Source organism: Dipodomys merriami, unplaced genomic scaffold (genome assembly GCF_024711535.1).
Source record: "Dipodomys merriami isolate MVZ:Mamm:240054 unplaced genomic scaffold, mDipMer1.0.p SCAF_142, whole genome shotgun sequence".
Classification (NCBI taxonomy): domain Eukaryota; kingdom Metazoa; phylum Chordata; class Mammalia; order Rodentia; family Heteromyidae; genus Dipodomys; species Dipodomys merriami.
In genome coordinates, this window is record NW_027202738.1 from 2,198,033 (window position 1) to 2,212,874 (window position 14,842).

General features: G+C 65.0%; 1 protein-coding gene across 9 annotated transcripts; it reads left to right on the forward strand.

Moving 5' to 3' along the window:
* The first annotated feature begins 9,051 nt into the window (after positions 1–9,051).
* LOC138826409 (sesquipedalian-1-like) lies at positions 9,052–14,428 on the forward strand. 9 transcript variants are annotated; one of them, XM_070021552.1, is made up of 4 exons: positions 9,052–9,145; positions 10,427–10,631; positions 11,743–11,840; positions 12,786–14,428. In XM_070021552.1, exon 4 carries the CDS (start codon positions 12,852–12,854, stop codon positions 13,608–13,610), a length of 759 nt encoding a protein of 252 aa, XP_069877653.1. In that variant the 5' UTR covers positions 9,052–9,145; positions 10,427–10,631; positions 11,743–11,840; positions 12,786–12,851; the 3' UTR covers positions 13,611–14,428. The 9 variants fall into 9 exon arrangements, with proteins under 9 accessions (XP_069877653.1, XP_069877651.1, XP_069877656.1 ...); XM_070021550.1 differs by having other exon boundaries at positions 10,491–10,631; XM_070021555.1 differs by lacking the exon at positions 9,052–9,145 and adding an exon at positions 9,747–9,765 and having other exon boundaries at positions 10,491–10,631.
* Positions 14,429–14,842: the final 414 nt, after the last annotated feature.

The window sequence follows — 14,842 nt, forward strand, 5'->3', positions numbered from 1 at the left end:
TTATGTAAAGAGGAACCGGCCGCGAGCGCCCCGTCCGGAGCACGGGGGAGGAGGGAAGCGCTCGAGGGGCGTGGCTCCTGGGAGGCCCGCCCCCTCGGCCGCCGCTAGGGATTGGCGGAGGGGCGGGGCCTTCTCGCGCCGCGCCCACCCTCCCCGCTGCCGGGCGTCGGCTCAGGTCCCCGGGCTCCCCGCGCAGGCCCGGCGTGGGGGCGGAGCCTCACAAGCCACGCCCACAAACGTGTCCCTTTGCCTTCGGTCTGCGTTTAAGACTGCGGAGGGAGGGGACACGGCCGTCTCCGGCCCCGCCCACGCGGGGGGTGCGCGGCGTGAGTGGGGCGGGGCCGGGCCCCGCGCTCGGCCCGGAGGGGGCGCGCCCCCGCGGCTCCCTCGAGCCGGGCCTTATCTGCGCGCGCCGGGCGGTGCGGCGGCCACCGCGGCCTTCGTCACCGCCCGGGCGGCCCCCGCGCCCCGGCCTCCGCCAGCCCCGGTTCCCCCCAGTCCCGCCTGCGTCGACCCGGCCCCCGGCCCGCCCCGCCCCGCGCCGCTCCGCAGCGGGACGCCTTACCTCTCCCCGAGGGCTCCGCGGTGGCGCGGGGGCTTCGGCCGCCGGCCCGCCCCGGGGCGGAGGGGAGGGGGGGCCGGCTCCCTTCCGACCGGAAGCGCCGCCCACGCCCCGGGCCCGGACTCGCGCCTCGCCGTCGGGGTCCCGGGCCGGCCCCGCGCGCCGCGGGCTCCCGGAGCGCGGGGCGGGGGCTGGAGGCCGATCCGCACGGAACCGCAGAAAACGCGCGTGCCGCGGGCCTGCGTCCGAGACCCGCGCCGCGCCGGCCCCGCCCCGCCCCGTCCTCGGGGCCCCGGGAGGCCGCGGGGCGGGGACCGGGACCCGGCAGGGGCTCGGCTTTGAGGGTGGCTAGCCGTGGCGGAGCCCTTCGGGGCCCCGGCCCAGACGCCCTCCCCGGCGGGCGGGACCCGGCCTGGGAAACCTGGGGCCCAGGGCATTCCTGGCTCAGGAGGCAGCCCGTGCCAAGGCCCGGAGGCGGAGGCGGAGGCAGGCTGCGGAGTCCTGGTCCGCACTGACCGCAGGGGGAGATAACGGACGGCCTGGGGCGGGAGGACCGCGCGGAGCCGGCGGGGCCTGCGAGGCCGCCCGCGGACGGAGCTGAGGTTTGGACTGAAGTTTGGCACCCGGTTAAGACATGGGGGGGGGGGGGGTTCCACACTGACAAGCGTGCGTGTGCGCATGCGCGCGCTCGGACTGGGCCTTGAACTCGGGGCTTTTGACTCGGGCCCGAGCTCGGGTGAGGTTGGTGAGCGGGGCCGGCTTCGAGCCGCCTCTGACCTCGGCCTCCGCCGGGGCTGCCTCTCGGGCCTCCTACGGCGGGGAGACTGAGGCAGGGGACGCGCAGGCGCCGGCCGCAAGCACTTTCTCCGCAGCCGGTGACTGAAACGGGGACTTGCGGTTCCTCTTGCTTTTCTTTGCGTCACAGTGCGAGCTCGGGCGCCAGATTTCTCCTAGAAGCACAAACCAGCGTCCTTCCTGGCTGGCCTGCTTTGTGCGACCCCAGACCAGGGTGCGGCCCCCCCCAGACCAGGGTGCGACCCCCAAACCAGGGTGCGGCCCCCCCAGACCAGGGTGCGGCCCCCCCCAGACCAGGGTGCGACCCCCCCGACCAGGGTGCGGCCCCCCCGACCAGGGTGCGGCCCCCAGACCAGGGTGCGACCCCCCCCGACCAGGGTGCGACCCCCAGACCAGGGTGCGACCCCCCCCGACCAGGGTGCGACCCCCGCGACCAGGGTGCCACCCCCCAGACCAGGGGTGCAACCAGTCTCCCCCACCCCCAGACCAGGGGTGCAACCAGTCCCCCCCAACCCCAGACCAAGGGTGCAGACCAAGGCAAGGGGCTTCCAAGCCCAGGCCATCCTCCCCAGGTCACTCCCAGTTCCCTGCTCCCCCACACACACCCCGAAGGTCCCGGCCCAGGCCTAGAGAGGAAGGTGGTGTGGATTCCTACGGCGGGGCCTCCTCCGGCTCCCGGAAGCAGGGGGCTGTCCTGAGGGCCAGGCCCAGCCGCCCTTCCTTCCTGCAGCTCTCCTGCCCGAGCCTGGGAAGCAAGGCCGGCCGGGGGCACCAGCTGCAGCCTGAGGTCGGCCCGGGCCAGGCCACCCTCTGATGGGCACCGGACAACACATGTCAGCCAGTACAGCCGGCCCTGCAGCGCCCAGCGCCCCAGTGTGATCGCCACTGACCCTCAAGCAGACAGCGAGTGAGAAGAACCACACTCAATGCAGCAGTGCCAGTGATCACTGCATTCGTATTAAAGGAAAATGACCCAGCCAATAAATAAATCATCAGTGTCACTATGTGAATGCTGTGTGTGTGCATGCCCATCCTGGGGCTTGAAATCAGGGCCTGGGCACTGTCCCCACGTATTTCCATTCAAGTCTAGCATTCTACCTCTTGGAGCTACAGGGCCACTTCTAGTTTTCTGGTAGTTAATGGGAGATAAGAGTCTCATGGGGTCAGGTGCCAATGGCTCACACTTGTAAATTCAGAAGGCCGAGATCTGAGGATCGCAGTTCAAACCCAGCTCAGGCAGGAAAGCCACTGAGACTCTTATCTCCAATAAACCCCCAGAAAACCAGAAGTGGTGCTGTGGCTCAAGTGGTAGAGCGCTCACCTTGAGCTGAAGAGATGAGGGACAGCACCCAGACCCAGAGTTCAAGCCCCACAACCGACCAAAAAATAAAAAATGTCTCATGGGCTTTTCTGCCTGCGCAGGCTTTGAACCACAATCCTCAGATCTTAGCCTCCTGAGTCACTAAGGCGTACAGATAGGAGCCACCACTGCCTAGCCCATGAGCTTTTATGTTCAAGGTTGGAACTCTACCCCTCTGCTTCTGGCTTTTAACTGGTTAATTGGAGATAAGACTTTTTTTTGGGGGGGGGGTGTGGAGCTTGAACTCAGGACTTTCTCACTGTCCCTGAGCTTTTATGCTCATGGCTAGTGCTCTAACACTTTAAGCCACACCTCCACTTCCAGCATTTTGGTGGTTAATTGGAGTCTCATGGCTGGTTTGAAGCCAGCTCGGACAGGAAAGTCCATGATACTCTTTAATCAACCACTAGAAAACTAGAAGTAGAGCTCAAAGTGGTAGAGCTCCCTTAGGCAACAAAGCTAGGAGACTGGCTAGTCTCTGAGTTCAAGCCCCACGACTGACAACAACAACAAAAAGTTAACTGATCTGTGTAATGATAAGTTGCTATTGGCTGTTGTACAATTAATAGTGAAGATAAATAATACAACAACTATTAATCATTGTCATTTATTCACACTGGCAAAGAGCTTGAATTCAGGGCTAGGCACTGTCTGAGCTCTTTTGCTCAAGGCTGTCATTCTACCACTGGAACTACAGCTCCGCTACCAGATTTTTGAAGGTTAATTGGTGATAAGAGGCTCAGGAACTTTCCTGCCTGGGGCTGGACTACAACAGAAATGCTCAGATCTCAGCCTCCAGACAGCTAAGCTGGCTGTGCAGGCTTCCACCGGTCTGCCCCAGGCTAAAGGAGAGTTTCAAAAGGGATTGTCCAGCTTTGAGCCAGAGTGGTCTGAAGCCTACACCTCACTCCAGGGCTTGAAGGACAATGTGCTGAGCCCTGCTAAATCCACGGCTTGATGCCACCGTGCCACCAGCTCCTGCTTCCCTTTTCTTTCTTCTTCCTCTTCCCTTTTGTTCTCCTCCGCCCTCCACTAGTCCCTGAGCTTCTTTTGTTCAAGGCTAGCACTCTACCACTTGAGCCACAGCGCCACTTCTGGCTCCTTTGGTGTATGTGGTACTGAGGAATGGAACCAGGGCTTCATGCATGCTAAGCAAGCACTTTACCACTAAGCCATCTTCCCAACCCTGGGTTCCCTTTTCTACCCCCACAAAACCCACCACAAAGCTTGGCACAAGAAGAGGGTGGACAGTCTTGACCAGACTCGGTGGTGATGCCTGTCTGTAATCTGCACCCTGAGGAGGCTGAGGAAGGGAGGACCATGAGTTCCAAGCCCAGTCTGGATTGCTCTGGAGGCTGGGAGGGGGTGGGGGGAGCACATGTGTTGGGCTCATACCTGTAATCCTATCTACCTAGGAGGCTGAGGGCTGAAGGATAGAAGTTCAAAGCCAGCCAGAGGGAAAAAGTCCACATTGTCTGTAATAACCAGCCAAAAGACCGGAGGCATGGCTCCAGTGGTACAGCACCAGCAGACGGGTGCCGGGCTGGCGAGCCAGGCCGGCGGCTGAGGCCTCTCCCAGCCTGCGGCAGGCAGGCCGCGGGGAGCGCCAAGGGCGAACACAAGGCCCCCAGTTCAAGCCCCAGTACCGGCACAAACGAAGACGGACTCAGAAGCCTGAAGTCTGGGGCTCAGGGTTCAAAGCCAGCCAGGCGGGAAGGTCGGTGGGACTCAGCCCCAAGCTGCCGGGGCGGAGCCCGACGCAGCGGAAAGGCCCGACCCCGAGTTCGATCCCCAGGGCCGCTGACCCCCCAAAACATTGATGGGCGGGAAGCCCGCGCCGCCAGGCGGGGCCCGGAGCCGGGGAGCAGCGCCCCCAGAGGCGGCCTTGTATTCTCCGCGGGCTCTGCATCTCCCGCGCCCCACCCGGGCTGCACGCTTCCGGGGCGGGGCCTGGCGGGCGGAGGGGCGGGGCCTGCGGGCGGACCCGCGGCGGCGCTCGCGCGCCCCCTCGTGGCCTGGCCTGAGGCCGCAGCTCCTGCACCCAGGGCCTGCCCCTTAGGCCCTGCACCCCTGGGCGGGGAGGCCCTGCTCCGCGCCCCCAAATCCTCCCAGGTTCCTGGCTGGATGCCACCGCACCTTTGTGAGGACACCGTAACGGGGACACAGGTTCGGGCCGCCATTCTGTCCCTTCGGGGACTTGGGCGCTCAGAGCTGTTTTCCCCCCATAGGATCAGAGGCTGCACAGCAAGTGCTCTAGTAACGTCTCCATCCCAGGCCCAGGTCTCAGGAGAGGCCTCGCCTTCTCCCACTCCTAACCCGCCTTGCTCCCCATTCCTCTCTAACCCCGCACCCTGACGCGCAGGCTCAGTGGCCTCCTGCCTCCCCATGACTGCCAGTCCCCTCACCCCCTTTCCTTTCCTCGGTAAATTCCTATACAGCCTTCAAAACCTCCAGAGATGTGACCTCTGCCTAAGGACGCCCTAATTCCGTAGGGAAGACATCTCTTCTAGCCTTGGCTAGGGACAGAGAGCTGGCGTCCCTCGTCCCTCGTGGGTCTGAGCTGGGGCTCTGGCGGGGCAGGTTCTGGGCTTATCCGATTTCTCCCCGCCCAGCCTGACCCCGCAGGAGCACGAGCCCTGGAGCTGATCAAGCTTCCTCCTGAGGAAGAGGAAGCAGAAGGCAGGGATAGGGAAGCAGAAGGCACGGGTGGGGTGGGAGGACAGTCGGCTCCTTTGTTCCATTTTCCCCACGCGGGGCCAGATCACCAGCTGATGGCTTCCCACGAGGGTGGCATGGGTGCCGCCCCCACCCCCAGCCATGTCCCCACATTCTGGGGGCAGCACCTCTTCCTAGTCACAGTTCACGATGGCTTCTGGGGGCTGACCCTCCCACCCCATCCAGTGATGGGCTGGTTCCAGGATGACCACGAAGCCAACCAGAACCAATTCCAGACTTGGTTGAGCAGCCGGTGAAGACATGATCTCAGTCAGATGCTTCTAGAAGCTTCCAGAAGACAGATTGCTTGAGAATGAACCCAGAGCACCATGACAGCTAGAGACAGAGAAACTGAGTCCTTATGACAGTGGTTGTGTACCCAGATCCAGCCATATCTGAAATCCATCTCCTCCTCACACTCTGGGACTTCTCTACCACACAGGACAGTCATTTCTCCCTGGCTGAAGCCTGCTTGCTTGTGTGGGGCTTTTTTGCCGGTCTTGAGCTTGAACTCAGAGCCCGGGCTGAGCCTCTCTGTGCTCAAAGCGAGCACTCTACCTCTTGAGCCACAGCGCCACTTTCAGCTTTTTCTGAGTAGTTTGTTGAAGATAAGATCTCGCGGACTTTCCTGTCCGGGCTGGCTTTGAACCGTGATCCTCAGATCCTCAGACTGGTGGCACGCGCCGCCGGCGTCCGGCCCTTACATTTCTTACTCTGTACATTGAGCTGGGAAGAAAACCTTTCCTAAGCTCGTTGTGAGAAGAAAAACCCAGCACATTCCCAGCCAGCTTCAGCCGTCAGATCCTAGAGAGTCGGGGCCAGGCTGGAGGGAAGCCGGGGCGCAGCGAGGTCAGGTCCGCAGAGCTGGACCGGGAACTCGCTTGGTTCGCGTAAAGCACAGTTCTGGTCCAGCTCCGAGCGCCCAGGCCGCCCGCGACCCGAGGCGCCCGCCTCTGGAAGCCACCTGGAGACCCGCCCAGCCCGCGGCCGCCTGGGCGTGGCCGGGGACTCAGCCTCGGCGCGGCCGTCCTTCAAGTCCCGACCTGACCTTGAGCAGCAAGAAGAAAGCCAGACACCTGGCCGGCTCTGCGCCCGCGGGCGGCGCGAGGGCTTCTGGGAGGGGCGTGGCCTCGGGGTGGGCGGGGTCGCCGGCTGCTCTGCCTGTGGGGTCGCTTCCCGCCTTCCCGGAGCCCCCGCCCGGTCCGCACGGTTCCCGCTTCACCCGCGGCGGTCCGGAGCGCGGGGCGTTGTGCGGGTGGTGGGGCAGCCCTGCCGCTGGCCTGGCCAGAGGGGCAGCGGCTCCGGGCGGGAAGTGGGCCGGCGACGCGGTTTGCAGGTAAAACCATCGGGACTTGGCAGCAGGGACCACAGCCCCGGTCTGCCCCCGCGGCCCCCTCCCGCCCCGGCCACCGGCTGCCACGCTGGCCACGCAGCCACCATCTGCCTGCAGGGAGGGTCGGTTCTGCACAGAGTGGGTGACTACCCGGTCCTGAGATAAAAGGAAGGCGTTGGGAAGGTGGCTCAGTGGTAGAGAGCCTACCGAGCATGCATGAAGCCCTGGGTTCCATTCCCCAGTGGCACATGAACAGAAAAAGCCGAAGTGGCGCTGTGGCTCAAGGGGTAGAGCGCTAGCCTTGAGCTGAAGAGCTGAGGGACAGCGCCCAGGCCCAGAGTTCAAGCCCCACAACTGGCAGAAAAAGAAAAGAAAGGAAGTAGGTATGGACTGGGGCCACTTCTTGTGTGACCCCTGAACTATCAAAAACTGGACAGACGGGAGATGGTCAGTCACCAGGGGCTCAGGTAAGTGGACCTGGAGAGCCAGGGGCCCCTGAAGTGACAAGATGGTGAGAGCCAGGAGCAGTGGCCCAGCACTCCTCAGAAGACAGAGGCTGGAGATCTCGCGTTCCAGGCACTCTGGACACCACAGCAAGACCGTGTCTCAAAAATGAACAAAATCATTTGCAACCAGATAGGTGGAGGCTCCCTTCCCCCGCCCCCACGTTGTAGGGCTTGAACTTAGGGCCTGGGCACTGTCCCTGAGCTTTTCTGCTTCAGGCTGAAGCTCTACCACTTGAGCCATTGCTCCATTTCTGGTTTTCTGGTGGTTCATTAGAGATAATAGTCTAATAGGCTTTCTTCTTTGAACTGCAATCCTCAGATCTCAGCCTCCTAAGTAGCTAGGATGACAGATGTGAGCCACCAGCACCTGGCTGAAGTGGAGGTTTTGTGACAGTTGATTGGACTGCCATGGACACCAACATTCTCCTTGAAATTATTCTTTTATCATGAGTGTCGTTGGGGGGGAGGTCAGGTGCCCAGGTTTTACTCTGCTTTGCCTCCATCACCCATATGGAAGCTGAGTTCCTGCTCACAGGCCTGGTGTTTCTCTCCCCTGGTGAGGGTCTAGATTAGGAAAACCCCGTCTGCGCACCCTCTGCCTGCAGGCTGGATCTACCTCCATCGGGGCTCCTCCCACTTAACCAACTCTCATGGCTGGGCCTTACTGGCTCCACCTGGGTCACCTGTCCCTCCTTGAACCAGTCACGATGGCCAGGTGGACAGACGCTCTGACCATGCTGCGATGGTGTCCGTGGTCTCTGTGAAACGTGTGTGTGTGTGTGTGTGTGTGTGTGTGTGTGTCCAGGCTCAGAGCATCTGTTCTTCCACAGTCAACAGGCCTGGTCTCCCCAGCATCATACACCGAGTCCGTTCCTCAGGGCGCGGGCAGCTGGGCAGTCGTGTGGGCATGGGGGGGGCAGGGGTGAGGGAAGTTCTCCCCGTGGATATCCAGCCTCGGTCCCTCCGAAGGCTGGGACATTATTTTCCCCTGTGGAATGAACCCAGGATCCCGGCCAATCCGGTTCTCTCCTGTCCTCGGGCTCGGGCTGGCCAGGGAGGGGTATCGGGAAGTGGGGAGGCCGGGGAACGGGAAGTAAGGGATCCAGGGGTGGAAACTGAGTTATTTTGGGACTGTACAAGAAGAAAAAAGAAGAAGAAAAGCAACACCCGGGAGCGCTTCCTTCGGAGCCTCTGACTCACGCTCATCGCCGCTCTTACCTTTCCCGGGACCCAGGAGCCCCGGAGGCCAAGCCTTTGCTTTAAGGGCCGTCGGCCCGCCCACTTCCAGCCCTTTCCCTCTGCACCTGGAGCTAGCGGCTGGACCCGGGTATCTGCTGGGTTTGGAACACACCGCACGGGCCTCGTCTTGGAACCACTCAGCTTAGTCTTTGCTTGTTTGCCAATAAATCGCACATTTTCTAGGATTAGTTATGTTTCAAATACGCCTGGGAGTTAGCATTTTTAGATCGGGCAAGCGGGAGACTTCGGGGATTTCCCCACGGGCCCGGGGCCGCCGTGGTTTGCGAGTCTGCGGCCTCACCATCGAGACTACACAGCTCAAAAGGAATCCCGGGTTTCCTTGGACAAGACCCCGGAGATTCCTGATCCCGGCGCGGTCTCTTTAAGAGGTTTCCAGCTCGTGCTCGCGAGGGCGTGGCCGCTAGGGGCGTGGCCTCATACGACTGGCCAATCCGGGGACGCGGGGCGGGCCCCGGCGGCAGGCCGCGGAGGGTTAAAGGGGCGTGGCCGCGCGCCGCTCCGGCCGGCCGCCCCGCCTCCTTCCGCCGGGCCGCGCTGGCCCGCGGCCGCCGGGGACAAAGCGCCAGCGCCGCCGCCACCCTGCGGGCCCGGCCCAGCGGGGCCTGCGCCGCGAGGTAAGGCCGACGCGCCGGGGCGCGGGGGGCCGCCTGCGGGGCGCGCCGCCGGGGGCCGCGCCCCCCGACGCCCGGGCCCGGGGAGGCGGCCGCGGCCGCCCCGCGCTCCCGCCGGAGCCGAGCGCCGAGCGCGGGGCGCGGGCTGCGGGTCGGGGCCGGACGATCGCGGCCCCGGTGTCCGGGCCCCGGGCCGGGCGGCACGGGCGGGCCGCTCCCCGCGTGTGTCCGCCACACCCACGGCCCCAAGCTGGGGCCAAGCTGCGTGCCTCTGTTTCCCCGGGTGTCCCCACAGCCCTCGGGCTCCTCCCCCGGGCGAGGCGGGACCCCAACGACCCCCGGCCGGGACCGGCAGCGCCCCTCTCCCCCCCCCCCCCCCCCCCCGTCCCTCCGTCCTCCCGCAGTGCCCGGTCCTTTCCCGCAGGCCTCCCCCCCCTCCTCCCTCCTCCTCCCCAGTGCTGAGCTTACAGGTGAGCACCGCCCAGCCCGGCCTCCTCCCTCCTCCTCCTCCTCCTCCCCCTCCTCCTCCTCCTCCTCCCCCTCCTCCTCCTCCTCCTCCCCCTCCTCCTCCTCCCTCTCCTCCCCCTCCTCCTCCCTCCTCCTCCCCAGTGCTGAGCTTACAGGTGAGCACTGCCCAGCCCGGCCTCCTCCTCCTCCTCCTCCTCCTTCTTCTCTACCCCAGTGCTGAGCTTACAGGTGAGCACTGCCCAGCCTGGCCTCTTCCCTCCTCCTTCCTCCCCCTCCTCCTCCTCCTCTGCCCTCAGTGCCGAGCACTGAGGTGAGCACTGCCCAGCCCGGCCTCCTCCCTCCTCCTCCTCCCCCTCCTCCTCCTCCCCAGTGCTGAGCTTACAGGTGAGCACTGCCCAGCCCGGCCTCCTCCCTCCTCCTCCTCCTCCTCCCTCTCCTCCTCCTCCTCTTCCTCCTCCTCCTCCTCCGCCCTCAGTGCCGAGCACTGCGGTGAGCACTGCCAGCTTCGCCTTGGCACTAGTGCAGCTGAGCTCACAGAACTCTCAGCAGCCCTTTTACCACTTGAGGGAGCGGAGCTGACCTGGGCTGGGTCCTCCACCAGGGCCCTCCCCTGCCAGCGGAGGGCCTCCCGCTTCCTGCCTGGCCACTGCCCCTGTCGGACTCTGGACCTGCAGGGAGCAGCCGGGACCAGGTGCTGCCTCCAGGCTGGCTCCCAGCGCACCCCTTCCTCCCAGAGCCGCCCCTGTGTTGCTGGTGGAGGGGGGGGCCTGCAGGCCCCACAGTGCAGTAGTACATGAGGGGCTTTGCTCTTCACAGGGCAGGGAGACCCCGAGATCAGCCCCCAGCCCTGATCTCTGGTTACCATTCCTCTGTGCCTCAGTTTTCATCCCTGGATATAAGGTGGGGGACAGAGCTGGGTGCCACAAGGCTGAGCCTCTCAGAGGTCACCGCTGCATTCCTCCTTCGCTGGCCAGGCACTGTGATTCAGACGGAAGACCCCAAGCAGCCAGAAATTACCCAGGTAAAGGCGGGCTGGTGAACAGGAGCGTGACTGGGGGGTCTTTTGTGCTGAGGTGGTGGGGGACACCTCCCTGAGGAAAGGGGGTGTTCCCTCTGAGGCAGGGTCGTGGGACAGCATGGGAGAGGGCCAGTGCAAGGGTCCTGGGGCCGGGAACTGCTGGGCGCTTGATTAACCAGGGGCGGCGGGACAGGAGGAGGAAGGCAGCAGGGAAGCCAGGGGAGGACTGGATTTTACTCTGAGAAAAGTGCAGAGCCTCAGGAGTGGAGCGCAGAGGAACTATGGTTTTTAACCGGATCCCTCTGTGGGGACAGGGTTTCACAGTGTTTGGGAGATTTGGATCTTACCCTGCCCTGCAGGGGACAGGCGGAGGCAGAGCAAGGGCAGGGGTGAGGCCGGGAGACAGAACAGGACAACAGCTGGTTTTCACAGCGTGGTTGAGGAAGCCAGCCTCCCGTGACAGGTGAACACAGACCTGAAGCTAGTGAGAAGACGGGGGGGGGGGGGGGGGGGCCAGGATGGGCAGAAGGAAGGGCAGGTGCAAAGGCCCGGTGGTGGGAACAAAGGGTAGGCTTAAGACAGCCAGCTGGGCCAACAGTGCTGGGTGTGGTGGTGCACTGCTGCAGTCCCAGCGCAGGGCGGTGGCAAGGCTCGAGTCCCGGGCAGTCCCGGGCTACATAGTGAAACCTATTTCACAAGTCAAGAAAGTGGGCCTGACATAGAACAGTGATACAGTGCTTGCCTAACATGCACAAGGACGCGAGTCTGATCCCTGGCCCTGCAAACAAAATCAAAATGAGCCGGGTGCCAGTGGCTCATGGCTGTCATCCTAGCTACTCAGGAGGCTGAGATCTGAGGATCGCAGTTCAAAGCCAGCCCGGGCAGGAACATCTGTGAGACTCTTTATCTCCAGCGAATCACGGAAAGTCAAAAGGGGAGCTACGGTGCAAGTAGTAAGTAGAGCACTAACCTTGAGCAAAAGCTCAGGGACAGTGCCCAGGCCTTGAATTTAAGCCCTAGGACTGGCACAAAAGATAAACAAACAAAAAATGCACCATGAGCTTGACTGTGTCCTTCTCAAAACCCTGGCTTAGTTTGTGATCCCATTTCACAGATGGAGAAACAGGGGCCCGGAGAGGCCGACGGTGTGCCTCGGAGCTCACAGCCTGCAGAGGACACGGCTGTCGTGTGAGACGGGCAGAGGCTGGAGAGGTTGGAGGGGCCTGAGGGAAGTGGGCAAGCTGGGGTCACGTCCACACGGGATTGGGTTTGTGGGTTGGGGATTCCTTATGCAGGGAGAGAACCTGGGGCTCAGAGACGGGCAGCTTGTGTGCAGCGACACAGCTCAGGGCAGTCAGGGGGGGACTGAACACCTAGCACTGGGGGTTCAGAACAAGGTGGTCTCAGCTTCCAGCCGCTCTGACTGCCTCGGGGAGTGGCCGAAGGTGGGAAGGAAGGAAGGCCGGCCTGCCTGGCCCCATTCCTCCAGGCCTTAAGAGGACACCACCCAGGCAAGGAAATGAGCATTCATTAGGTGCCTGGTGCATACCAAGCTCTTAAAAAATGTAGCTACCACCCTACACAGGGAGAGGCTGGAAAGCAGGAGTCCAGGGCTCGTGCTCCAAGTGGCCGCCCTGGGCCTGTGCGCCATCCTCAGTGCCTGTAGCCAGAGAGAGATGAGCTTGGCTGTCCCAAGCTCACCAGTAGTTCCCACCACAGGGCCTTTGCACATGCTCTTCTTCTGCCCGTCCCGCCCTCTCCTCACACGCCAGGCCCCTCCTCACCTTCTACCTTCTGCGCTGGGCTCCCCGGGAAAGCCAAATGCTGTTCCGGTCCCCAACACTCCACACGCCCTCCCTGTCACACTTCCTTCTTCCATAGCCAGTCGGCCCTGGCAGACTTCTTTCCTGGCATGTTTACCTGCCGCTTTCCAGCCGCTCTCAGCGCCGAGGGCCCGGCCGCCTCCCCAGGTCGCGAAGTTACCGGGGAGCCCCTGCCGTGTAGGTCCGTGTGTCCCTCCGGGCCCGGCGGGGCGGGTCTTGTCCGGGGATGGTGGTGTGCCAGCTCTGCCCCGCGAGCTGTGTGACCCCGGGCCGGTGCCCGACCTCTCTGTGCCTCAGTTTCCCCCTCAGGCCGAGCCTCAGTTTCCTCCCGCAGGTGCGGCGGTGAGGGGAGCGGGGCCCCCACCGACCCCGCGGCCCCGCGGCCCGGGCCGGGCGCAGCATGAAGCTGGACGAGCGCAGCCTGGCCCGCTACGCCACCTGCGACGCGCCGGTGGACCGGGCCGGCTTCCTGCACAAGCGCGGCGGGCGGCACGCGGCCTTCCAGCGGCGCTGGTTCGTGCTGCGCGGGAACATGCTCTTCTACTTCGAGGCGGCGGCCGAGGCGGCGCCGGCCCCCGAGCCGCTGGGCGTCATCGTGCTCGAGGGCTGCACGGTGGAGCTGGCCGAGGCCGCGCACTTCGCCTTCGCCTTCGCCGTGCGCTTCGCGGGCGCGCGCGCGCGCTCCTACGTGCTCGCGGCCGACAGCCAGGGCGCGCTGGAGGGCTGGGTGAAGGCGCTGTCGCGCGCCAGCTTCGCCTACCTGCGCCTGGTGGTGCGCGAGCTGGAGCAGCAGCTGGCGGCGGCGCGCGCGGGCGGCGCCCCGCCCCCGGCCCTGCAGGCCCCGCCCCCTCCGCAGGCCCCGGCCCCGCCCTCCGAGGCCCTCCAGGTCCCGCCCCCTCCGCAGGCCCCGCCCCGAGCCCCGCCCCGCCGACCCTTGGACCGCCCCGCCCAGGCTAGCAAGGCCGAGGGCCGCGCGGCTTGGAGCACCGAGGCCCCGGTGGTCCCGGATCGCCGCGATCGCCCGCCGCTGCCGCCCCGCCGTCGGGCCTCGGCCACCCCCGAGCCCCCCGCCGCGGCGCCGTTCGCGCGGCTGCACGAGTGGTACGGGCAGGAGGTGCGCGCGCTGCGCACCCAGTGGCGCAGCCGCGCGCAGCTCTGAGCGGCCGGCGGCCCGGCCTGGGGGGCCTCGGGTCCCGCGGGGCCCGGCTGTGACCCGGCACAGGACGCCAGCCGGCCGCCGGCCCAGCGCCCCTGGTGCTGGGTCTCGGCGGAGGTGGAGGAGCCGCCGAGGGCCACACCCGGCCCGACCGCTGCCCCGGCTCCCCGGAGCTGCCCGAGGGGCGCGGGCCTCGCCGCGTCCTGCGGCCGGGTCCCCGCCTCTGCCCTGGGCAGCCTCCAGCCGCCCCGCGGTGCCTCCTGCGCGGAGAGGGCCCAGGGCGGGACGGTGCCCCAAACCAGCTGCTTGCGGCCCCCAGGAGCCGCCACAGCCTCCAGTGTCCCGGGGGTCTGGCCCCACCTCTCACCGCAGTGCCCTTCCTCACCCGGGAGGAGCGCCGGGTGGGCCCCGTGCCCTGGGTTGTTTACAGTCTCCGTGCCCACCCGGGCACGTGGACACCTCCTCCCCAGCCTCCCCGCCCGTCCTCGCGCCTGGCTCCCTGCGGGTTCAGGGGCACCGGGCCGCCGCCGGTGTTTGGCCGCAGGCTGAGTCACCCGCGCCCGGCCGGGGCCCATCGGCCCCCCCCCCCCCCGTCCCCTCCCAGCCCCGCCACGTGGTGGCGGCCGCGCTCTTGGTCACAGGCTCCGGTCTGGGGTCTAGCGGGCGCGGACCCCAGGCTCGGCAGGACTGCGGGCTGTAAAGGTACAGTGGGCCTGGTACCCCGAGTAGGGGTGAGGTGCTCCCCTCCTCCGAAGCGCAGGTGCGGGATGGAGAGACGCAGCGGGGGAGGGACAAGGGCCACAATAAATGTCCTTCACTGAGTGGTGGTTTGTGTTCTTTCCTCCAGCAAATCCCCTGTTGAGCCTTTCACCCCCACTTCCTAAGTGAGGAGCAGTGAATGCCTCCCCCGCCCCCACTCCTGCCTTCTTTAGCCCTGTTATCCTAAAATTAACCCCAGATTGAGCTGGGCAGAGCCCAGAGCGGGTCCAGGGAGGTGGCGGGTGGGGACACCCGTTCACCTGCTTACTGATGGCATCCAGAGGGGGTGGGGTGTTTGCCAGGGTCACACAGCTGAACCCTGCGGCAGTGTCCCCAGGGGAAAGGGGACGCCCACAGGGCTGGGCGCCTGAGGCTCAGGGGGCACCTGTGCTCACCTAGAAGTCAGGAGTGCCAGCACAGGTGGAACTGGTGTGGTAGCCGTGCCTGTGACTTCATCCCAGTACTATGAGGCTGAG